The sequence below is a fragment of the Rhincodon typus genome, chromosome 33, assembly GCF_021869965.1.
Source record: "Rhincodon typus isolate 14 chromosome 33, sRhiTyp1.1, whole genome shotgun sequence".
NCBI classification, from domain to species: Eukaryota; Metazoa; Chordata; class Chondrichthyes; order Orectolobiformes; family Rhincodontidae; genus Rhincodon; species Rhincodon typus.
Genome location: NC_063364.1, coordinates 25035060 through 25061315, shown reverse-complemented (window position 1 = coordinate 25061315; position 26256 = coordinate 25035060). Strand labels below are relative to the sequence as shown.

The 26256-nt window shown below is 39.9% G+C and overlaps 1 protein-coding gene across 1 annotated transcript in view; it reads left to right on the top strand.

Moving 5' to 3' along the window:
• Positions 1-25764, top strand: part of LOC109911566 (aggrecan core protein-like) — a 56259-nt gene extending 30495 nt beyond the window's left edge. Inside the window, exons 6-12 of the mRNA XM_048615951.1 lie at positions 168-281; positions 7169-7282; positions 10914-11072; positions 14028-14110; positions 15968-16112; positions 18926-19108; positions 22399-25764. Of these exons, the coding sequence (XP_048471908.1) occupies positions 168-281; positions 7169-7282; positions 10914-11072; positions 14028-14110; positions 15968-16112; positions 18926-19108; positions 22399-22487 (887 nt within the window). The 3' untranslated portion in view covers positions 22488-25764. The remainder of the gene's footprint in view (positions 1-167; positions 282-7168; positions 7283-10913; positions 11073-14027; positions 14111-15967; positions 16113-18925; positions 19109-22398) is intronic.
• Positions 25765-26256: the final 492 nt, after the last annotated feature.

The window sequence follows — 26256 nt, the reverse complement described above, 5'->3', positions numbered from 1 at the left end:
CATCAGTAGATTGCTGTAGATGACCTGATTCAATCATACTCAATAAAGGATGTAGGCACAGTCATGTTTACATTGGACTAATTCTAATTCCATTAGGTGCCTAGCTATTAACTGTGTCAAACAACAAGTAACTGCATCACTCTGTGATCTTCCTGGTTTTTCCATAGTTGAGCCTGTTCTATGTCAAGACAACCTCTGTGGTAAGGGAACATGTGTACTGAGAGAAGGCAGCTTTGTTTGTGAATGCCCGCCTGGATTCGCAGGAGAACATTGTGACATTGGTACGTGAGTCAATTATTATGTTACGCAGCCACCTAGCAGTCTTTCCAATACAATGAAAGGTAACACTTCGATGATGGGGAGAGCAATATCTTTGAGTTTTGCCCAAATGCAGCAACGTGGTCTGTACCGAAATTGCAGCGAAGCACAAAGACCAACTGCATATTTACTTCAGCTTCAAGGTGGAGTGCTGATAATGTGTGCTTAACCACATCAACAAATGGGTAGGTCGCAATTAGGATCTAGTTCCGATCAATACACAACCTTGGACGCATTTGTGATTCCTATTCTCAGAGGACCAAGCTTTGAAGAAACACAGAATCACAGAATTATTACGGTGCTGAAGGAGGCTATTCATCCCATTGTGTCTGCACTGGCTCTCTGAGCATTTTGACTTACTACCAATCTCCTGTTTTCTCCTCATATTCTTCACTTTGTTTCTGTTTGAAACATCATCCAGTGCCCTCTTGAAAGACTCATTTGAACCTGCATCCACCTCGTTTCCAGACAGCACAATCCATACCCCAACTATTCACTCTGAGAAGAAGTTTTTTTATCACCTCACGTTTGCTGTATAGAGAAAGCTAGATGTTCAGTCATTGAAAGGAAGTAACATAGAGGTGATGCAACAGCAAACAGTGTTAAAATGGTAAACTCAGAATATAACTAAATCATGTCAGTATTACAGAGAGATAACAAGGTGTAGAGCTGGATGAACACAGCAGGCCAAGCAGCATCAGAGGAGCAGGAAGGCTGACGTTTCGGGCCTAGGCCCTTCTTCAGAAATGGGGGAGGGGACGTTTTGGGCCTAGACCCTTCTTCAGAAATGGGGTGGGGGGGGTGGTGGGGGTGAAGGAAGAAGGGTCTAGGCCTGAAACGTCAGCCTTCCTGCTCCTCTGATGCTGCTTGGCCTGCTGTGTTCATCCAGCTCTACACCTTGTTATCTCAGATTCTCCAGCATCTGCAGTTCCTACTATCTCTGAAACAGTATTACAGAGAGAATCTGTTCTGAATGTGTGAACTGCAAATTTAGGATTGACCCAAGATTTTCTTCTGTACACAGTAAGCAGAGTGGCAAGAGCCTAGAAATCTCTTTAGGAAATAGTTGAATTTTGTGTTCACCCTGGAGCTGGATAAGCCTCGAAACCTGATATTTATTTTACAAATAGATTGACATTCCGAAGTTCTGACCTCAATTTGTGTGAAACATTACTGTCAGTTCCTCTCTTAACCACAAGATGGTGGCACAGTAGCACCCATGATCATTCAATACCAAGGAACTCCAATTTATTGCATGATCTTTAACACTTGGCAGTTATTCCCAGATTCTGTAGTGTCTCCCAGTAGAGATGGGTTCTCCTTTGAAAATTTTGACGTATTCCTGTGGAATCTCGGGTGTCAAACACTACCACATGCCTCGGAATCCCACACAGCGGCTGACATAATCCTGACACAATCTTAGCAACATCCAAAAACACTGTAAGAAAGCCCTAAAAAAATACTGACCCACTCTTCCTGTGTTATTTTATAAATGAGAAACAGCCACCATTATCTCGGGGAAAACAGTGATGTCATTGAAGCACATGGGTTTCTTTCCAAAAATACAAAGATACAAGGTTTGTGGACTCATGAATCAATAAACACTGGAAGTGTAGATGGAATGGAGAATTCTTGAGGTGCTGTGTTTCCTTCATGAGCTGTTCATAGATGGCCACAAGTGAGCAGACCCTAATCATAATACCTAAACTTTTTGGTTTAGTTCTTGGCATCTTTTTGTGTTGCAAATGTAGAGTGAGGGTGTCAAGACAGGTAGAAATAAAGAGATTATTAGCAAATAAAAATGACAATAAAATAAATGTGCCAATCATTTTCTTTTGCATTTGTGTATTTCTGTTTAACTTCCCAAAGGGAAAATTTTGACTGATATGTCTGAGAATGCATCAGACTTGATTCTATTGGGTATTTTTTCCAGATAGATTTAAACTGACAGTATTTTCATCAATAAATATTTACCAATGTATCACCATGATGCCCTTGACGTTACATAAAGAGCGAGGGATGATTTAATTTGTAGTTTAAAGCTCCTAGTCATATCCTCAAACTGGATTCAAGAAGTGTTATTGCCTCCAGGATCCTGTAAAAAGCCTCCATTCAGATCACAAGGTTAATGCTGCAGCATTGGTGAGTAGTTTGGTGTTGCTCTTTATCCCCTGCCCAACTCCCTACCTTCTCATTGGCTGCAGAAGATGTCAAAGGGACCACTGGATAAAAACAACTTTGCTGACCATAAGCTAGGCTGCTCACTCTATCAGCAGCAGCAAGACGTAGCAAATTCTTGTTCTGCTTTACCAACCGTATTACAGTATTAGTGGTTATTGTACAGACTCATTGGGTCCGAGATATTGCTTTTGTATGAGTTGGTGAAGATGCAGGGCGTGAGTGCAGTAAAATACTGAGGATGGTGCATCTTGAATAAGTTGCAGCAAATCCGTTGCCTGAATTAATTGATCACCATCATTCTATATCCATGCTGAAAGCATTCAGTCACACCAGAAACCAGTGGCTCTCCTGTGGGACAGACCTGATGAACAAAAGGATCTTTTTTGTGTCTGTCATTGTTCAATAGCAATCAAGAGCTGCTCACATTTCTGTTTTAGTTGTGTCGTCATCACAGATTAATATCCACATTCTGCCATGGGTGTATTTATAGAGACCAGCCAGTTTGGAGTCAGTCCCCCTGATCTGAGGAGATTCTAAACTCCTGGTTATATTGGTCAGTCAAAGCTTTCCTGATTGGCTCAGATTAACAACCCTGATCAGTCAACCATGTCAACATGGTTCCAATCACAGCAGCTCTGCTTGTTCCTGTGACTTCTACAGGATGCCTTTTATCGAAGAATTAAATTTTGGATACCAATTGTGGAGCGGAGGAGGGGAGGAAAGTTACCTTACAAGTTACTCTAATTAATGGAATTACAACTAAACAGCACAGTTTCTTCCAGGAAGAATTGGAAGCTTCATTAAAACATTTCCAAATTATCCAGTAACTGATGAGCATGGGTCACTAGGAAACTGGATAGCTCGGCTGACAGAGCACCAACGAGGCAATCTGAGATTGTAAAGGTTCAATTCTTGGTTTGGATTTTATAAATAAGTTACATTTTTTCAAAGAGATCTATCATGAATAGGAGACTACCTGGACATTTCAGCTACAATAGGTTTGTGGGCCTCTTGACACAGTGCTATATCCCGAACTCTAGACGTCCAGGCCTGGGTTCAAATCCCACCTGAAGGTGTGTCATGACCTGCCTGAACAGGTTGATCAAAATAATTATAGCAGCACACAATGGGGCCAAAATGTTGGAAGAAATTAGGTTGGGAATGCAATAAAGTGGTTATCTCTCTGCTGGTTGAACAACAAATTAAAACCTGGTTTGAAAAATCTAACATCAGCAATTTTTATTCTATTGTATTTGCAAGTTGTTTGCAGCCACGAAATACCAGATGGAAGTCAATCAAATGGAGGATATTTTATCCTATTCCAGAATTCTTTCATTTTTTGTGGTATCACTGCTCACTGGTAGCCATTATATTGTACTGCAGATCTAATGTTTCAGTTGGATCATTTTGGTCATATCTGACCAAAGTTCAGGGATATTGATGGAATCTTGCAGCCTTAAAATTATTTTGCAGAACTGTTGCTGGAAACTGATATGCCAATTCACCCGTCAGTAGAAATATTTGTGGAATGATCAATGTTAAGGACCTTAATGTCAGCTGGCCTTTACCATGGGCATGGATACCAGGATCGTAAATAATTTTGGAATTTCTTTGAGTTATCCCACAGGTGCTAAAGAGCAACAAGATTGATTCATGAACTGTTACCTTCCAACAGTTTGGTGCTACTGCGAATGAATGGCAATTTCCTGTTTTGACACAATGGATTGAATGGCCTTCCTCTGCGCTTTAACCAGTCTATAATTCTATGTTTTAAACAGGGACGGGAAAAAAAAGGACTGTCTGTCATTTTCCATCTTGACGAGGCACGCACAGGCAATGTAACAATGTGATGTGTGCAAATCACCTGCTGTGTTTGCTCCTGTGTCTGCACATCAAAAGTACTTCATTGACTGTAACAGGCTTTGCGATATTCTGCGGTCTGAAAAGATACTGTTTAAATGCAAGCCTCTGTTCTTTTGACAAACCCTTTCTTTCATGAAGGTTAATGCAATCCAGCTTGGAAAAACGTGGTCAAATGCATTCATTCTCAAATCTGTGTTGGAAATTGGAGCTGTAACCCCTTCCTGGTTGTTTTCAGATAAATTGGGGTCACTTGCTTTGTAATGAGTTTTCTTGCATTTTGTTACGACTAATGTTTTGCACCTCGAGAGTTGGCTTACAGGATGAGACACAAAGGTTTTGACTGAGATGAAAATACAGGGTCAGACTGTGATTGTACCCAATAACATAGTATTCATTGATGCCACCAAAATAATGTAATATGGTGAATAGAACTCCCCTGTTACACAGCCAAAGATGTGTTGCAGATAGAACAATTTGACTCTTCACCTCGTTCAGATTGTGAAGAAGAATACACTGTGGTGATGATATTCATGAAGACGAAAATGTAATTGTTTTACTTGTTACAATCAATTGCCTAACCAGTTGCCTCAATTGCATTTTTCCAAAGCCTTTGTATCCAATCATGAAATTTAACTTACAGTGTGTTGGTGAAGTGAATTGGTGCTATGCTACAGGCTAAAGTGAGCTGCTGCATTTCACCCCTGTCACATCAGCCTTAAAGAGTGGGCAATGTAATTGCCATTCTGATTGCTAAATATGCTCTTGGCCTAATTTTCTTTATTTCTAAACTGTCTTGCAAAACAATAACAGTCTGCTTTAAGTAGAAACTAATGAAAGGGGAAAACTCGTATGCTTTTCTGCTGGCCTCCATCTTGAATCATGTGTTATGGTGCTACTGAAGAGATGCATACTGGATTCATTTAGACACAGCAAGATCTAGAAGTTATTTAGTTCCCAGGTTAGACATGGCAGTGGATCCATGTTCATTGTTCACCTGACTAATCCCAATTACTTTCACCATTTTGCCTCATCCTATTGCTTTTACCTTTTTGCCTTCATTCCCATCAGTCTGATTTGTACAGAGGTGGGGAATGGGTCACTTCTGCACATGTCAAATATCTCTGATACCTTCTCATAATGGATTTGGGCAGTTAACTACAGCATTTGATATCAGAGTTCTTTGAAAAAACCAAAATTTCCAAGTTCTCATTCTAAAGACCAGACCTTTCAAAAAGACAAGTTGAAAAAAATTCCGTTCATTATTTGCACTAATTATGAAAAAGCCATCTCTGACTAAAGAACTGAATTAACAGAAAAAGATGAGACCACAGGAAATGATAATTGCTTAAATAAAATTTAGCCAGGGCAGTATAATTCGATATAAGTTTTGTTCGCATTGTCACCACCTTGTGTGGTCAGAATGGGATTTTTGCCCAAAATTTAATCACCAGAAATTAAGCATAGTGTGAAATGCTGCTAAGTTCAGTAACTGGTCCCCAACAGTTTATCCAATTCATCATTGATATTAAAATTAAAAACCAAATGGTGTTCTTGTGCAGTGGTAATGTCCCTTCTCCTGGACTAAGAGGCCTGGCTTCAAGTCACAACTGCTCAAGTGGTGTGTACCAATGCCTCTGACGTCAGGTTGATTAGAAAATCTCTAAAATTCAAAACCATTAACAGATTAAGAACTAAATAAATTCAAAGGATATTTATGAGCCTTGTATTCCTGATTTTAAGGCTGTATCTTTAATCTCATGTCATACAAGATCTAGCAAAAAGCTATCCTTGGACTGATGGACTGAACATTTCCCTTCTCTCGTGGCCCATTATACTAGTTTGCTGTACATTGGCAATCCCATTCAGATAAACTGCTCATTGGTTCAGATGAGAATTGAAAAGCAGCAAACTGTTGTCGAGATATTCTTCTGCAATTAATGGAAAGGTACGTTTTTAAGGCCCTATCAAAGAAATTTGACTACATCTCCATCAAAGCTACAACCAATAAAGTAGCACTTAATATTGATGCTGCTGCCCAGTACAGAATTAAACAGCAAGATAGGAGACCATTTAGCCTACTGTACCCATGTCTAACCTGTACTGTGCTGGCTCTCTCAGAGCTGCCAATTTGGCCCAGTCCCCATGTCTTCCATTTCCCACATTTTTTTTATGTTGAACAGTTCAAAAACTGAAATATATTTTGAAATAGAGATGTAATGCATTCAGCTTACAATAGAACTAATTTGAACAAATTCCTCTAATTGATCTCCATCCAAGTTAATTTATTAATTATATGAGCAATTAGTTGTCAGATTAGCAGAAGGTAATCTCATCAGAAAACTAGGTCAAGCCAGCTGAGTAAAAATTAATTCAAGGTGGAAACTGGTCTCATTTGCTCATGTTTGGGCTCATGGGAAAGGCTTTCCATTTCTAACCATTTGGCATGGTGGTCATGAGTGAGTCTGTACCCACTGCCCACAACCATCTCCCAAGCAAAATAAAGCATGTAGTTATGGCAGGGAGACCAAGGATAAGATAACAAAGATTTTGAGGAATCTATGGAAGAAATGAATTACAACTGAAAGTGAAAGTCAGCCCGTTCAGAGAGTCCCTCTATCAGGTTAAAGGCATTAGCTTTCAATTGCTCAGCACATTTCCTGTAGGTAACTGCAGCTATGTAATCAAACACAGCAGCAAATGGATGCCTTCAGAATAAGCACAGAGAGGAACCCTCTTTCTCTTATTCTCCAGCCTGTCGTATCATTCCCTGCTTGAAATCCTAACGGCAGAACTTGATTTCTTGCAGACGTTGACGAGTGCCACTCGAGCCCTTGTCTGAATGGAGCTACCTGTTTCGATGGCATCGACTCTTTCAAATGCTTGTGCCTACCCAGCTATGGAGGGGACCTCTGTGAAGTTGGTACGAGAAAGTGGCTTCAGCTAATTTTACTAACAGCTTACAAAGAGTGGCCCAGTTTAGGGTGGGCACCTTGTTCTGGGTTTAACTTCCATTGTATTTCTTTTCCTAACTAATCTTTTCTTTTATTCTTAGGGATTCTGTTTTCTTTTTCTGCTAGTTTGTGCACAACAGTGGTAATATTTACTGCTTTTGCAGGATCAGTTGTTGTGTGGAAGCAATCCACTCTGTCGTCAAGACCCAGATCAGAGAGCAGTACAACCCAATAACTGAGCCAGCTCGCAGTGAAACTCTATTCTACCCAACAGTGAAGCTTCACTCCATTCATTGTCACTGGTAAAGCTCAAACTTGTAAAATGCAGGACTCCACACAGTAAAAATTACAGGCATGCACCCAGTAAAGACATAGGGATGCTGCTGTTCTTTGCTGATCTAGCTACAGCAAAAGCTTCTTTGGTCCTTTTTATACAACAAAGCCATAGCTGGTCTCATATATGTCCTAAAGCTCATTGGAACATGTAATGGACACCATTGAGTCATCTTTCAATAGTTCTAGCAACTCTGTGTAAGTCAAAAACGGCTGAGATTGCGTATAGGCTGCTGATGGCATGTGACATTTTGTCCACTGTTCCGATGGTCTTTATTCAGTTCCAAGAGATTGTTGTCTGACCATCACTTCCGTTTCTGAGCCAGATTTCTCCTCCTTTTCAAATAAATAAAAGTCTTAATTAGTAATTGTGATCATTGATTTATCCAGAGAGTCCTGCAATCAAACCAGTTTGAATGCAGGGAGCACGGGTCTAGGACAATAACCGTTTCATAGGTGTGATTCCATTTATTTGTTTGAAAGCAATGGATTCCTTCATTTCTTTCCTCATTCAACTTGTGAGGGCTGTCTCGGATCACGAAAGGTGGATCATGTGATCCCATGACAGCTACATTGAATGGTGGTTCACAGTTAGTAAATGAAAGTCATCTACACAGTGTCCAAACATTGGTTTATCAACTGTCCTCTAAGTTTGAAACTCTCAGTTTATGGTAAATGTAACATCTCATCTAGAATTCAATAAAACTTGAGGGAGTTGCAATGCTAGTTGAAAATGGGGTGAATTAAGGTTTTGCTGAGACTTGCTGGCTCCAGTGATGGACTATTTACTAGATCATCACAAAGACAAGCTGAGTTTCATCTACAAATAACAAGTAAGTGTGGCATTTGGCCTCTGTAACCTCTTGGTAAGAAGTGAAAAATCTCCCACCATTTCTGCTCTCATCACTAGGGCCCTATATTGAAGAATGTTTTAGATGAATGATGAGTGAGGACAGGATTGGGTTTAGCTGTATGACCTCTCGGTCAAATAGCCTATTAATGTTCACAAAAAGAAAAATAGCATGAATCAGTTACTATGGACATGGACAGGAAAGGAAAGAAAGATAGGACCTCAGAAATGAACCAACGAATTTCAGTGTAATAGATGTATCCAGCAGTATGTTTGTGGTCATCCTTGATATTCCAAAAATATTCTGTCTTCCTGCATAGGAAATATGTAGTAATTGTAAGATGAGATTTCTTCCTGACTATGCCCCTTTAATTCAATTCAGAATTTTTATATACATAGTATAGGATTAAATGTTTATTTGTTGTCAATTCCATAGCTGAGCCAATAGTGAATGCTGCAGTGGCTAGGAAGCTCTGAGATCTGGTTCAACACCTGAATAATACGAAGTAAAGGTTAAGGACATTTTGAAGGCAACAACCATAAAACCTGTAAGGAGTAATGCTGTCTTCAGACTTAAATTCTCCTTCCTCATCCAACACCACCTATTCAAATTGATACCACCTTCAACAAAAAAAAACGGTGTTGTGAACAAACTATTGCAGATCACCTCAAATCTTTACAAAATACTCAAAAGTCAAATGTTTAACAGTTTTCTCCTTTTCCTTCTCATATCCTTTACAGAGCTGTCTGGCAAAATTTTCACCATGATCTGATGGCTTTTCACCATTGTTAATGTCATTTTTGGATCAGCACTGCTGCATTCTCCTCCAGTACAGATCTAGATAAAGTTCCCTAGACCAAGAGGGCCATAAGGCTGCTCTCTCCTTAGAGGGACAACTGGTGGTTGTTTAACCTGCAAGTCACCTTGCCTCACGTGAGGCAAGAGTCTGGGGACAGTCCTTCATGGTAATCTCAGCCAGTGTAGGAACTGAACCCACACTATGTACGAGCTGTCCTGCCAACTGAGCCAACTGTCCCCTTACAGATCGAGCTAATACGTTCACCTTCCTAGGAGAGGATGTACTGAGACCCTGGACACTCATGCAGATAGGATCAAAGTTGTCAGGTTTGTTTCAGGAGATTTTGTACTGTCTCCCTCGCTTTTACCCGAACAAGCCAAAATGCTTTTTTGAATAATCCCAGCTGCGAGTTAATGTTGGATTGTAATTAGGTTGGAATGTTATCATTTTGCTTCTAAATAAGTTTAAAAAACAGTGATCCTGGATCTTGATAATAAGGAGTTTATCTTCCAATGTCCATGTTGCCAAAAATTCTACCCTGTTTATCAGCATTTACATTTTAATAACTTGGTCTCTGTTCAACTATTAAATTCTGAGTGACAGCAACTCCAATATACCTAGTCACCGTGATCAGATATATCATTGGGACTTCAAGATCATCCATTTCCCTCTGCCTGCCCTAATGCTATCGAGCTACTGTCATTTTTTCAGTTCAGGCCTATATACCATCACATGCGTGCACAATTACTGTCCATATGGTCTAAATGGTAATTACAACCAGAGAAAGCATTAGTGTAATAATTATTTTTAAATGTCGGCTTATAGCAACTCATACTGGAGGACTGGAGAAGCTAAGATCGAGGTGATTGCTTCATCCCAATTACGTTTGAACTGTGGCCATGTCAAGGTGAAAATTCTGCCTCTAACCTTAACAATATTTGCAGAATTGCCTGCAGATTGTAATTGTTAATTTGTAGTAAGTTAACTGAGTGCTTATATACCTTATGTATGTTTGATTTTCTCACAACTTTGAGATAGGTTTCATCACTGATACCTTCTATCAGTACTCTGCTGGTTATGTTCTGGTTTAACTAGATTTTTGTTTGACAAAAACATATATATTGTCTTCTGTAAAAAACGGCATTGTAGAGCACTGAACACATGTATTGCTTTTATGTTGCTATTTTTCCCGCTATGAGTCAGCATTACAATGGTGGGAAAGAAATCATTTTCTGCAGTTCAGGGAAGTGAATGAAAATTCACCAAACCTCAACTTAGTGGGACCTAAGTCATGGCTTTGATTGGGAAATAGGATTGCCCAGTCTAAGTCATGCAGTCGCAATGCAATTAAGTTAATGGATGCTACAGAAGTGAAAAATTGTAGAAAAGGACATTCATCACTGTTCACAGCAATTTGTACATTGTACACTGCTTATGGGGTTTGAGCTTTGGAGTTTTGGAGATCGTGCATGTCTTATTAAATGAATGACTATCTTTCATTTCTAAATATGAGGTATTGAGATGAATTTCTATACAGTGATTCTCCAGAGAGGTGCTGAGCTCCAGAAACAAAATATTACAATGCAATCTCTAATGGTTCAAATGTCTTTACTGTAGATGTGGAAAAGTGCGAAGTTGGTTGGGTGAAGTTCCAGGGTCACTGCTACAAGCACTTTGTTGACCGACAGACATGGGAAGCTGCAGAGCACCAGTGCAGGAAACACAAAGCTCGCCTAGCCAGCATTGTCACCCCAGAGGAACAAGAGTTTGTTAACAGTGAGTACTGGAGACATTAGCAACAGCCATTTGTTACATCATTTACCATTTAAGTTATTTCATCTTTGATGGCTGCACTCTTTAGTCAACTTTATCGATTGGCATTCATGGCCTGACTGTCACATCTGACCTCAAATTAAATGTTCACATCTTTTTTATTGTGAAACATTGTTCCAGAAAGCTCAAGTTTCTTTTTCATCTAGCTTACTTAATTACATCAACAGTCTAGGGGAGATGGTGGTATATTCATAATGTCACTGGACTAATAATCTAGATGCCCAGGCTAATGCTCTACAAACAAGGGTTCAGATCCAATCACAGTGGAACATACGTCCAATTAATACCATTGTGACTTGTAAGCTGGTCATGGTCATAGCTAAAAACCCACCTGGTTCACTAAAGTCCTTTATAGTGAAGGAAAGCTACCATCCATACCTGCTTTTACGTTACTCCAAACTCAGAAATGTAGTCAACCCTTGATTGCTCTTTGCAATGGCCTAGAAAATTATTTAATTCAAGGGCAACTAATTCTGGCCTTGCCAGGGATACCTGCATGCCACAAATGGTTAAAGAAAATACTCAATTCCCTCTATTGGACTATAAAAGTCATGAGAGGTTCTCCTGTTCTTATTCCTGGACGGGGTATGAATGAAAAATAAAAACTCACCTCCTTCAATTTCATTCCTGTCTCTACTATTGTCTTTTTGTCTCCTATTTTATCAACATTATGATGGTTAACTTTCCTGCTGGGAAGAATAACCTGCTTGAAATGAATGGGTGACTTGGATGTTTACCCTCATGGGTTTCCAATCAACCTGCTCCAGTTCATCTTTCAGACCCTTAAAATCTACCCTTTTCCAGTCTGGTATCTTAATCCTTGATTTTTATCCTTTTCTAACTCAGTATTGAACCTTATTGTATTAAGCTGGCTATTTCCCAAATGCTCCCCCACGTGACCTTCTCCAATTGGCCTGCCTTATTTCCTAGGATCAGAACTAGTACAGCTCCCTCCTCCCTGGTAGGACTGGAAATTTACTGTTCCAGAGAGTTCTGCAGACATATCAGGAATTTCTCCTCTTCCATGTCTACATTCTACCTTTTGCCTGGTCTATCCTATAGTTATTCAAGTCAACAACTATCATGACCCTATTTGTCCTGGATGTTTCCATAATCTGCCTACAAATGCACTCTTCTACTTCCTCCCCACTATTTGGAGGTCTATAACAAATACCTAACAAGGTCACTGCTCTCTTCCTGTTTCTCAGCTCCAAACATACAGATTTTAATTCAACAACTATAACTCATCCATGAACTGTGATATTACTTTGACCAAAACTTCTGCACCTCCTTTTTTACCCTCCCTGTTTCTACTGAAAAACTTAGAGCTGGGATGTTAAGTATCCAATCCTGTTCTGGCTTGAGACATGTTTCTGTCAATATTCTGTCAATATCCCCCAGAGCAGTTTCTGCTTCCAGTCCCCCAATTTTGTTCACTATTCACCCTTCATTTACATCCTTACAATTTAACCCTGCCCTCATCTCTTTCTTGGCCATTGGGAGACAACATTTCTTTGTTCACAGTCAACAGTCAAGCCTTCCCTCACTTCCTTTTCCTTGTTCCCCACCTTCTTGCTTTTGCTCTCTCTGATACTTCCAAAACTAGACCAATTAGTCAACCCACTCCCCTTCCCATACAAGTTGAAATCCACCCCCACCACACTATTTACTGTCTCAGCCAAGAGGTTAGTTCCATTTTGACTCAGGTGAAACCCATCTCTTCTGAACAGCTTTCTCATTTCTTAAAAGTGATCCCAATGTCCCAAATCCCTTCCACACATCTACCCCTCCACCCCCCGCCAAGCCAGATATCCACCTCTCTGATCTGCCTTTGCCTAAATGGTGAAGTTCGTGGCATAGGTAGCATTTCTGAGATTGCTACCTACTCTCTAACTCCTGAAACTAATCCTGCAAGTGCTCCAAGCTAACTGTTCCTATATTGTTGGTTCCCACATGAACCACAATCACTGGTGGTTCACCCTTCCTATGCAGAAGTTTATCCAACCATTCTATTATGTCCTGAACCCTTCCATCCAGGAGGCAATAGATTATGCAGGACTCAGGATCTTGGATACAAACTAGACTGTCTATCTCTCAAAATATTGAGTCACCCACTACTACCACCTTTCTAAACTGTCTCCCAGCCTCACTCTCTCTCTAATCCTAGTGTAGCCCCAGGCAGTATGGTACTACAGTTTTCCTTCAAGCTATCCACCCCGACTCAGTCGTTTTGATTACTAATTAGGCATCTAAAGTTTCATATCTGTCAGACAGCTCCAAGGAGTCCTGGGTTTCCTGGACCTGCTGTCTCTTCTCCTTTCAGCGAATGATCACCCATTCTGCTGGCATCTCTACACTCCTCTTTGGCTGCCAATCACGTTGTGGAGTGACCACCCTCTGCTGCAACTGGTCTAGAAACCCCTGTCCTCCTTGTACGGTGCTTAGTGAGGAGAGTCGCTACTCCAAGTCAGCCACATGTTGTTCAAGGACTGTTACCCTCTGGCACTTCATGTAGATGTGACTGTCCTGAATATCTGGTGGATTCCAAAACCTCCCACATTTTACATGCCACACACATCGCAAGCTTTCCTAGAGTCTCTGCCATCTTCACTGGTCACTGCTGAGGTTCTGCTGTTTCTAAGCCACAATCAAATTTTCAAACAGTCCCCCTCTCTCATCCTTTGTTTCAAGGTGTAGGGAAGTAGGGAAACACTACAGTAATGTAATGTAATTTAGAGCTCTTATATTTTCCAGGTATGGCTGTGTAAGAGTTAAAATCCTGCCTCTAAAATTGCCATGAACTATCACTGCGTGATCACTTCAGTTGGCAATGAAAATGAATTCACAATTACTCTCCTGTCAAACTCTGAAATTGATATTGTTGCTATCTTTGTGCAGATCACGCTCAGGATTATCAATGGATTGGACTCAATGACAAGGCAATAGAAGGTGATTTCCATTGGTCTGATGAGAGTCCCCTGGTGAGTTTTAGCCACAAATTTCCTGTCTATATCTCTTTCTGTTTACAGCGATTACTGGTCTTTTCGGAAACAAGCATAATGCATCTGAAATAAATCAGCACAGAAGGATACAAAGTCCTGTGCACGAAATAAGCGGGGAATAAATAAAAAGACTTTGCTTGGGATAAATAATCAGTTCATTTATGCACTAAGTGGTGAATTCCATGAAAGATCAGTTAGGAGTCTGTCCACAAGGAGATCAAACCATTTTTCCCATTCTCTACCATTCCTTTTGGCATCAGCATTGGAACCATGGTTTGCAGAGGAGATAGTCAACTGATATTCCCATTGTAATACAGAGCTTTGCAATCAAACATTGAGTGCGCACTTTAAAGTGCAGGAAATTGGAAGAGGAGAGTTTCTGTTCTAAATGCTGCATCCAGGTAACTGAATTAGGTGCAGTTAAGACATTTGTTACTTTGGCCTACCCCATAATTTAGTAAGATCACAGTTGACTGATTGTGACCTTAAACCAAATGTCTGCCTCAATCCAAGAAAATTTGACTCCCTTGTCAATCAAGAATCCATCTACCTCTGCCTCAAAAGCATTGTTTGACCCTGACCCTGCTGCTCTCTGAAGAGAACAAATCCTTACTTATGAAAAAGTAGTTGTATTATGCTGCAAGGATTGTTGCTGGGTCCACTGCTTTTTATCATTTATATAGATGATTTGGATGTAAATATAGGAGGAATAATTAGTAAGTTTTCAGATGATATCAAAGTTGATGGTTTAGTGGACAGTGAAGAAGGTTATCTCAGAGTACAATGCGAACTTGATCAGTTGGGCCAATGGGCTAAGGAGTAGTAGATGGAGATTAATTTAGATAAATGTGAGGTGTTGTAAGCAAATCCAGGGCAGCACATATACACTTAATGGTAAGGTCCTTGGGAGGTGCTTCCAAACAAAGAGACCTTGAGGTGCAGGTTCATAGTTCCTTGAAGGTGGAGTCACAGGTAAACAGTGTAGTGAAGGAGGCGTTTGGTACACTTGCCTTTATTGGTCAGTGCATTGAGTATAGGAGTTGGGAGGTCATGTTGTGGCTGTACAGGACATTGGTTCGGCCACTTTTGGAATACTGTGTGCAGTTCTGGTCTCATTGCTGTAGGAAAGATGTTGTGAAACTTGAAAGGGTGCAGAAAAGATTTACAAGGCTGTTGCTAGGGTTGGAGGGTTTGAGCTATAGGGAAAGTCTGAATAGGCTGGGGCTATTTTCCCAGTAGCAGTGGAGGCTGAGGGGTGACTTTATAGAGGTTTATAAATCATGAGGGCCATGGATAGGGTGATTAGCCAACGTCTTTTTTTCCCTACATTTCTATGGATTGTTGCTGTCACTGGATCATTGACTGCTGTCATGGTGTCTCATATCAGTAAATAACGTGTTTCCCGGGAAGATTCACAGAAGGTATTGCAGCTTCAAACCAGCCTGTCATTTCCCTGCCTATAGTTTATTTTCTTGAGATTAGCGCTTAGTGACCTTAGAGTTATTTAGAAATCGTACTCCCCCTTTTATTAAGGAGGCACACCAGGATGCATACAGTTGCTCCCCATAATTACCATCACTGGAGGAGACAGAGAGAGGTTTCTATAAGGCCATCTAGGCTGATAATCAAGCTAATCTTCCTGAAAGGAATTGACTACATAAGAAATGTTATTACAATGTTGATGCTGGAATAGCAGCCAGTATTTCCAGCATGTCGTCTTTTTAATTCAGACTTCCAACGTTAGTAGATTTTTAAAAATCTCTTGTACTGAGGGTCAGACAAGGTGGTGTGGGATCAATCATTTTCAAGATGGGACATACTTTGTCTTTCTCCTAGTTATACGAGAATTGGCGACCCAATCAACCAGACAGTTTCTTCAGCACTGGCGAAGATTGTGTTGTCATGATATGGCACGAAAACGGCCAATGGAATGATGTCCCATGTAATTACCACCTGCCTTACACTTGCAAGAAGGGGACAGGTAAGCTGGGATACTCCTGTGCAATGCCATCTCTATTCCAAGGCACTCTAGTAAAACAAATCTTTCTTGGTGCATCCCAATAATAGACATTAAGCTAAAAGTGTGTATAGCAAATGAACAGATTCTAATTGGTCTTTATATTTACGGGGAGCCAGTTGGTCATGTGGTTAAACTTGTTGTAGAATTAATCCACAAGAATTTGAAGCAGGAGATGGCCAATCAGCCCTTTGAGTTGTTGCAATATTTGTTAAGATCAGGGCTGATCTGATTGTGGCTTCAACTCCACTTATCTGCCCAAACCCATAACACTTGACTCCTTTGTTGATCAAAGACCTGTTGAATATGCTGAATAACAGTGTGCAAGCAGACCATTTGGCCCATCAAGTCCACACCAACCTTCTGAAGGGTATTTGACCCAGACCCAGTTCCCCACAACTCTGTATTTCCCATGTCTAATCTACTTAGCCTGTATAGTACAGACAATTTACCTAACCTTTAGACTGTGGGAGGAAACCACAGCATCCAGAGGAAACCCACACTGACACAGGGAGAATGTGCAAACTTCACACAGACAATCACCCAAAGGTGGAATCAAACCTGGGTCCCTGGAGTATTGAAGTAGTAGTGCTAACCACTTAACCACTGAGCCACTGTGCCACCCCAAAGATTTGCTGATAAAAGCATGCAACATCACAAAGACAAAGCCTTGAGTTGGAGGATGTAAGAACAGGAGTTAGATCACTGTCTGGTCTATATTAATTAAATTTATTAGGTGTAATTTAAAGACACTGTTAATATGGCAGTCTTATCAAAACATTTTTTATTTCTATGGCACATTATCCCACAAACGGAGCATGTCACATGTACTAAATTATTTTAAAACAAAACTAGATTAACACAATCATTTTGTACACAGCAAGATTCCAAAATCAGCAGTGACGGATTGATCACTTGATCACAATGTGTTGTTAATTGAGGGAGGAATGTTTGTCCGCACACCAGGACAGCTCCTTGCTCTTCTCTAAATGGAGTATGACATCTTTACCATTCAGTTGGTTCAGTGCATCTACTTGGTTCCTGAACTTATTACAGCCTTGGTCTAAACATGGACAAAAGATCTGAACACTAGGAGGTGAAGTGAGAGGGGCTGTCCTTGACATCAAGTCATTATTTGACCAAGTGTAGCATCATGGAGCCCATGCAAAAGTGGAATCAATGGGAATTAGTTGGAAAGCTCTCTGCTGGTTGGAGTCATACATTGCACAAAGAATGATGGTTGTTGGAGGCTAGTCGTCTCAGCTCAGGGTCATCTCTGCTGGAGTTCCTCAGGGTAGTGTCCTAGGCCAAACCATCTTCATTTGCTTCATCAATAACATTCCCACTATCGTAAAATCAGAAGTGGGGATATTTGCCCTTGATTACATTATGTCCTGACTCCCCAAACTTTGTCCATCATCTACAAGGCACAAGTCAGGCACATGATGAAATTCTCTCCAACATCAATACTTAATGCTATCTACAAGATGCACACTAGAAATTCACCAAACATCATCAGACAGCACTTCCAAACCCACAACCACTTCCATCCAGGACAAAGGCAGCAGATACGAGAATATCACCACCAGCAAGATCCCCTCTAAGCCACTCAACATCCTGACTTGGAAATATATCACCGTTCCCTCACATTCACTGGTTCAAAATTCTAGTATTCTCTCCCTAAGGACATTGTGAGTCTACCTACAGCACATGGACTGCAGCGGTTCTAGAAGGCAGCTCACCACCACCTTCTCAAGGGGAATCTAGGAATGCCAATAAATGCTGGGCCCAGTTAGCGACACCCACATCCCAAGAATGAATAAAGAAAAAAATTGCACCTCCTCAGAAACTGAAGCAGTCCATCTCTATACACTGGAAGAGCTGGACCTATTCAAGCATGGGCTGATAAGTGGCAAGTAACATTTGTATCATATAGGTGGTAGGCAGTGACATCCCCGACAAGAGAGAATCTAACCATCATCCTTTGACATTCAGTGGTGTTACCATCACTAAAACCTCCACTATCAACATCCTGGAGTTATCACTGACCTTAAACAGTTCTGAACAAACTATATAAACACTGCAGCTGCAACAGCAGGTCCGTGGTTAGGAATTAAATGTGAGTAACTCACGTCATCTCTCCACAAAGACTGTCCATCATTTACAGGGCACAAGTCAGAAGGGTGATGGAATTCTGTCCACTTGCCTGGATAGATGCAGCTCCACTCAACAACATTCAAGAAACTTAGCACCATCTGGGACGAAGCAGCCCTCTTAATTGCCTCCTCATCCACCACCTTCAATGTTAATTCCCTTCACTAAAGACACTCAGTAGTACCAGTGTGTGTACCATCTATAAGATACACTGCAGTAACTCACCAAGGCACCTCCAGCAACATCCTCTGTATGAGTGACCTCTACTAGCTAGATGGACAGGGAAACTAGTTGCATGGGAACATCACCATCTTCAAAATCCCCTCCAAGCCACACACCATCCTGACATGAAACTATATTGTGGTTCCATCACTGTCATTGGGTCAAATTCCTGGAGCTCCCTTCCTAACAGCCTTACACCCCATGGACTGCAATGGGTCAAGAAGGCAGTTCACCACCACCTTTTCTAGTGATACCTACAACTCGAATAAATAAAGGGCAATGTAGCATTCCCTCAGTAATGTACAAGAGTGCTCCCAGAAGTGGGAGTGACACACAAATTCCACTGATCTATGAACCACTTGTGCTCTAAACAAGAGTTTACTTTTGCTTCTTTCTTTCAGTTGCTTGTGGTCAGCCACCAATAGTAGAACATGCCAAAACCTTTGGGAAAAAGAGAGAACGTTTTGAAATTAACTCCTTGGTGCGTTATCAGTGTAAACACGGCTACTTACAGCGTCATTTTCCCAACATCAAATGTAAGCCAGATGGGCAGTGGGAACAGCCAAGAATAATGTGCATAGACAGTAAGTAGAAATTCACTCTGGTCTTTGCATTTCAATTGTGTTTTTTCATCTCTTCCCAAACACCCTACCTTCAAATTTTTTTTGTTGCTCCATCGCAAGAAACATGTCAAATTCAGCCTACTAGTAGGATGCAAAGATTGCAGAGTTGGTATTTGTGAATGATGAGGCAGAACGGACTGAAAGTCTGAAATAAGCACAGAGAATTGCTGGAGAGATGCAACAGGCCTGACTGTCTGCGGATAGAGAAACAGAGTTAACAACTCAAATCCGCTATGACTCTTCTTCAAGGTTCGAAATGTCAGCTCTGTTTCTCTCTCCACAGATGCTACCAGACCTGCTGAGATTTTCCAGCTTTTTATGTGTCTGTTTCAGATTTCCAGCATCCACAGTATTTTGATTTCACCAGACTGAAGAGTCTTCTTCATCTGACCTGATTCAATGATCCTGAGAACCACCTTAATCAACAAGGAGAGAAAGTGATGGCTGTATCCCACTTCTATTGATCATTAGGTGATAAAGAGGTATATATTTCAGTAGTTACTATAAAATCACTGAGGTTCACAAATCTGGCTTGTCCTTTGCAATAGTTTGGATATGTACTTGCAGTGTTGTAGGTCTTCCAAGCTATTTAATTGTTGGAATGAGGTGAATAATCATGGGAATATATCTGAGGAATCCTTCCATTCCAAAAATAAAGCAAGCAAGACTCTGCAGCAATTTAATCACAAGTACAATTCCATCAACCTTACTTCAGTGAAGTGGGAAGAGCAGCCAGATTCAGGCTGTGCCATTGGTTAAAGCCTCATGAGGGACGGAGAGAAAAAAATTCTATTATTCAAAAAGAATTAAAATTATAAAGCATCTGTTTATAACCAAGTAGTTCTCTTTTTGAAAGTTATTACTTTTTCCTGATGTTAAGGTGATAACTATAGCATCAGGGAGGCAATGGCCCAGTGGTATTATTGCTGGACTGTTGATCAATAGACCCAGATAATATCCTGGGGACCTGGGTTCAAATCCTGCCATGGCAGATGGTGGAATTTGAATTCAATAAATATCTGGAATTAAGAGTCTAACACCATAAATCCATTGTTGATTGTTGGGGGAAAAACCACCCCTCCGGTTCACTAATGCCATTTAGGGAAGGAAACTGCCATCCTTACCTGGTCTGGCCTACATGTGACTCCAGACCCACAGCAATGTGGTTCGCTCTTAACTGCCCTCTGGGCAAATAGAAATGAGCAATAAATGCTGTCTAGCCAGTGATACCCTCATCCTGTGAATGAATAAAAGATAAATCAAATACTTTTGTCAAATATTTCACTCGAATTTGGTCTTGTTAATTCTGTCACAGTATGTTAGAGGTTAAAAACAAAGATATATCACAAAAAACGCATTACAATTTAACTCAAAACCTCTCAATAACAGTTAGTCAGTTGATTTTGCTGAATTTCTGTAAGGAAGGAGACTTCTCAATCAATGCAAGAACAAACATGCCATCTGCTATGCAGCTTTTTCAATTAAACAGATGACCAAGTCTTGGTAATTGTGTTTAGCATTAAAGATCCATCATGTTAAAAATAAATGCAATATAATTTTAGCTCATAATTTGGACTTATCATTCCCTGCTAAATGAGAAGTTAACGAAGTGTAACATCTGCTGCAGAAATATTTGGCTATGAACTGTTTGTTTCACCCAAAATAATACTTTTCAAAAAATATTACTCTGCCAGTTTAAAGAAGTTGTGGAGGTGTGGAATGTAACCAGTTGCCTGAAACAACCTAAAAATAAATAGTTTGTTGGTCTTTATCTAGATATCAGTACAAATGGAAATAATTCCAGCAATGTTGATAACTAAGACTGTTGTCTGAAACAAAGTGCCAAAAATAGAGTCGGTTAGGTAAATAATCCAAAACACAATAGCCAAGTATTTCTGTTTTGGAAGGAAGCAACAATCTGGATACAAAGTACCCCCAGATAGCGAGAGTTTTGGGAAGTACTTCTTTCACACAAGGTTCTGCTCAAGCTAATTTGCAGATCACCAACATGCAATTAGCGCAAGTGGGCATCATTTCAAAAATGAATATCTAAAAATAAAGTTTTGAGCTTTAAAATATCCTGCTTTGCACATTTCAGACTGGTAACCTGATACAGCTTTGTTAATACAAGCTGAACATGGGTTTATCACAAAAAAACAGAAGAACTGCAGATACTGTAAATCAGAAACAGAAACAGAAATTGCTGGAAAAGCTCAGCAGGTCTGGCAGCATCTGTGGACAGAGATCAGAGTTAATGTTTCGGGTTAAGGATCCTTCCTCAGTTCTGCCAGACCTGCTGAGCTTTTCCAGCAATTTCTGTTTTTGTTTATGCAATTATCACAAAGTGTTTTTTAATCACAGCCTACTGGTAAGTAACCCAATTTTAAATAATTGAAAAGTATCCTAAAACTATATATTACCAGCTGCGCTGATATACACTAACAATTTTAAAGAACCAGGCCTTCTACACAGTGTTGTGCCCTCTTTATATGAGCAAGCATTGCTCAAGGACATCTCCTTTGCCAACGATAGCTTCATATAGTGCATGTTTGCAGATGGCTGCAGATTCAACCTGGCAGAGACAGGTTCTGCCACAAGTGCCACTACCTGGGTGCTAATTTTCAGTTGTTGTTTGAGCGCTGATTGAACAATGGCATCTGTTGCCAACTTACGAATTCCTACAGTTGAGTATCCAGAGATAGAAGACCAGTGAGGCACCCAAGGATTCCTGTAAGAGTGACATGAAGGCCCTAAACATTGAATTTCACATGTGGGGCAAATTAGCAACAGAAACAGAAATTAGTAACATTGCCCCAAGCCTGCATGAACCGCTGTGGCAATCAATTCCTCATTAAATTAGAAAGATATCCAGAAGTTTTAAAAATATACCTATTTATGACCTGGTAGCTAGGAGGGAAAGACAACATAATTTTTTGGAGGCCCAAAAATGGAAGCAATTAGCAGTATCTTCAATAGTGATTAATTCAATCTGGCAGAGTGACAAGTTTTATAGGACAACTTCCACCATGCTGTTTTAGAGGATCGCGGAAAATTCATTTGCTTCGGACGTGCTTGTGATTAAAATTCCTTGACTTTTTTTGGCATTGCTTTTAGGTGAATTGCACTCCTTGTGGAAATTCCTTGCATCTGCTGTGTAATTCCAAGCGCACAAAACGTATCCATATGTCAGTGCGGCATTTGTTTGAAGTGAATAAGCCCTTACAATACTGATTTTCTATTTTCTTCTACAGCTGCCACATATAACCGCAGGCCTCAGACAAGAGTTGACACAAGTAGGCCGCATCCTGAATCAAGTGCTTCATACAGCTCTAACCCTTAAGTGAAAGTAAAAGGATATAATTCTATTCCAGAACATTTATATTAAGAATAATTTTATCAGCTAAAAGAGTTGTTTTCCCAGCCAATATATAAAGCACCAAAGCAGCGCTAGATCCAATGTCCTTTTTTTTCCTCGATTTGAAGTCAAGCGTTATCACTTAGGATGAACTCTTCGGGCCATCACCGCGCCTTTGGGAGAAGACCCGAAGATTTTATTTTCAGACAACTGTACTTCGTAAGAAATATTAGATCAACTTAGACAGTATCAGAAAGTATGCAGCAGCATTAAAACAATTTTGGAATCTATAATGCAAAACAGAATTATTTACTAATACAATACATGCACAGATTCTTTTAAAACTGAGGGGAAAATAAAATAGTGTTTCCTTTCTGTGAACACAAAAGCAACAGAATAATAGTCCTGATGCTATATATTCAACTGGGACCATGCAGTGCATGGTTTATTGGATGTCTTTTACTTGTTGAGGTGCATAGTAGAAATTGGAGTGCTAAACCATTCATAAATGCAGCAGCCACCTCCAAAATGAGGGCTTCTGTTGCATGACAATCCTGAGTTGTATAACTGTTGAACTCGAAAACGAGTAAAAAAAATGGATTTGATATTTTTTCCAAAAAATAGAAGTGTGTGGGAGGGAAAAATTACTTTGACAAAATATCTCCTTGAAAATTGAAGATAAAATACGAACTGTTATGTTTTATCCTGAGTAAAAGAAAAATAGTGAGGTCTTTAAGACTATTTCAGATAATTAAATGTGTGTGTGTGTGTGTGTGTGTGTGTGTGTGTGTACACGCACACGCGCATGAGAGTGTGTGTTCAATTTAATGAAACTGTGAATGGTTGAGAGATAAACTGTGTGCACAGGTAGCAGACAAGTTACAAGAAAGGAAGCTTTGCTTTTGTTAAATTTTAGTTAAATATACAGTGAGGACTGGAAAATGTAAACATATTTTAAAATTTATGGAAACCAGTGATAGATGTGACATTCTTTTCCTACGTCATACAATGTAATTTACTTAAGAATTTTAAACTCGCAGAGAATTTCTTTTGTTTTAAAGGGAAATATCCTCTATTTGCAGCTGTGAAACTGTGGGTTTCCCTGTTTTGTTTTAAAAGTTTAATCTTTCCTCTAAGGTATAGAAGATTTATTGTTTTTGCTGTTTAGTGAGACATTTCCCTCTTATTTCTTTCATCCATTTTTGAATCCCAACCCAGATTAATGTGATAAATGTCTCAATGCCCTAGTTAGCTTCAAATGCCTGGAACAAAATATGTTTGGGAAGAAGCCCCAACCTAATTCATGTCATCATGAGCCCAGCAATGCTAGAACGTGCTGTAGTTTTCCAACCTGCAAGAGGTTATAAGATAGCTACTGTGAGAACCAGACTAATGCAATCAGAGACACAGCTCTGAGCTAAGGTGACCATGCTGGGGCAGTGTAGGAGTCACAGGCTGATTATATACCTGATGGTTGAGTGCTTGATACTGGCATGGAATACCTCAAATCAAAAAGATAGGATTGCAAATCACAACACTGGTGTTCATTTTTCTAATCATCACACAAGGATACAAAATAAGTGGACCTTAATATAAGTGTATGGCCTACAGTAAAAGCATAGCTTCCTTCACACAGTAAACTCAATACCAATCTGAAACAGTTTAACCGTAACTAACCTTTTGCTTACAAGATTTATGCTACATCTGCATTGTCAGTGCAAAGCACAGAGTTAAAGAGAGTGTTTCCCCAGCCCAAAGGGTCTCACTCCAGTGAAATTGGACTTCTACCCCAGATTTATGTTACAACTTCCTGACATTGTTGTAGATTGCAAGCCCTTTGTGCTGACAGCCAACTTGTAACGCAGTCTAACCAAGTCAGTGGTGAAAAATACATCTTGCTTCATATTATAGTAAGACCTCAAGATGACTTCTCCTTTGGAAGCCCCATAATGCTGTGAGCAGTTGCTGGGTCAACTTGGCACACAGCAGGAATTCTCTCCTCCCTGGTATAGAAAAGCTCAAATTAAAATTCGATACAAAATAAAGGGCAGTGAAGAGACTATAGACTAGTCACTGCCCATTTCTGATAAAGTTAATGCCTTCAGGAGGGAAGAGCAAGAAATAACATGGAGAAGACTGAAAAATAAAATAATACATTATTATAATCGCAGGGTGATGGGCAAATATTGCTCTGTAGTTTTGCTTTCCAGAATATTTTTAAGACTAACGCATCTGCATTGGCACTTCAGGTTTTAAAAAAAAAAAATTCTCCCATTCCTTTTCCATTCCTGATAATTGCCTACAGCTTTTAGTAGACTTTCTATCACTAATATGAGTAATACTGAGACTCTGCTTCAGTCTCAGTTCAGCTCCAACTTGTGAAGTCTCAGACATCACTTCAAACACTGGAGAAAAAAAACAATAAACCATCACAGAGATGTAGTCGAGTCTATTTTGCTGGATATTGAAACTGGCACCACATTCCTCAGGCCTCACTAGGAATACTAATGTGTAGTATATCTGACTCCTTGTTTAGGCTGTCACCAGGTACAGTAAAGATATAGCCTGGATTGCATTCAAAACAGAGAGACATTTCCTGTTGGCAATTATTTCATTTTTATAAGGTCCACTTAAAAGAGCATTCTATGTCAATCATCATTCTATGATATACATTTGCAAGTTTTTGAGTAGAAATCATTGAAGTTACCAAACATTATCCCTTGCTCAACTATTTCAAGGCCAATAATTTGGGTCAGGTAGATGTTTCAAGTTTGAATAAAATCCTAATCGAATACTGTGCTATGGGTTCCATCCATCTATTTAATACTTTAAATTTTGTGGTAAGGAGGGAGCTGCATTTGAACAATCAATAAAAGTTGCTTTCAGAATGAATTAGATCTTTTCTTAGACAAGTGATGTGAGAGAAATGGGTAAGTGCAGATTATTATAAATTGTTTCTGTAAACTCTAAGCAAGTAAGGATTGAGCGCTTCTAAGTCTTTGTAGTTGGAACATTGTATTTGCTGGTAAGAGGAACTGATTGTACACCTTGCATGAGAGGATTTGTACTAAACTCTGTATGTGTTTTGCCATTTTGTAATTTTTTTTTAAAGAAACGTAAGTCCAGAAGTGTAGGTGTTAATTCATGCACAGCTATGTATTAAGATGAGGAAACCAATCTATTTCTGCATAAATTAAATTGTATACAATAAACTGTATCCCATGTTACACCCATTCTTAACTAACCTGGTGACTTTACAAAGTTCTTAGAGCTTGGTTGGAGAGAGAGAGAGAGAATGCATATGTTTTGAGCGTTGTGTGTTTGTGTGTCTCAACACAATTCATTCAGATGTTGCTTAGTTGGCTGGACAGCTGGTTTGCGAGCAGAGAGACATCAATAGCACAGATTCAATTCCCACTCCAGCTGAGGTCACCACAAAGGTCCTGCCTTCTGAACCTCTGCCCTCGCCTGAGGCATGGTGACCCTCGGGTTAAAAGCCTTCCGTCGTCTCTCTCTCTCTCATGAGTCCTCTGGGACTATGGCGACTCCACTTGTACTATGTTGTTTGTTGCATTTCAAAGCAGTGAAAATTTGTTTCTATTGAGTCCCGTGTGTTTAAGTAAATGATTTTAACCAGTCAGAGATAAGAACACTGAGAACACAACCATATAGGATTTGTTAATTTAAAGCTTGTGAAACTGATGGCTCCCTTTTGAATTGTATAAACTATCTTGGACCTGAGTCATGGAACATA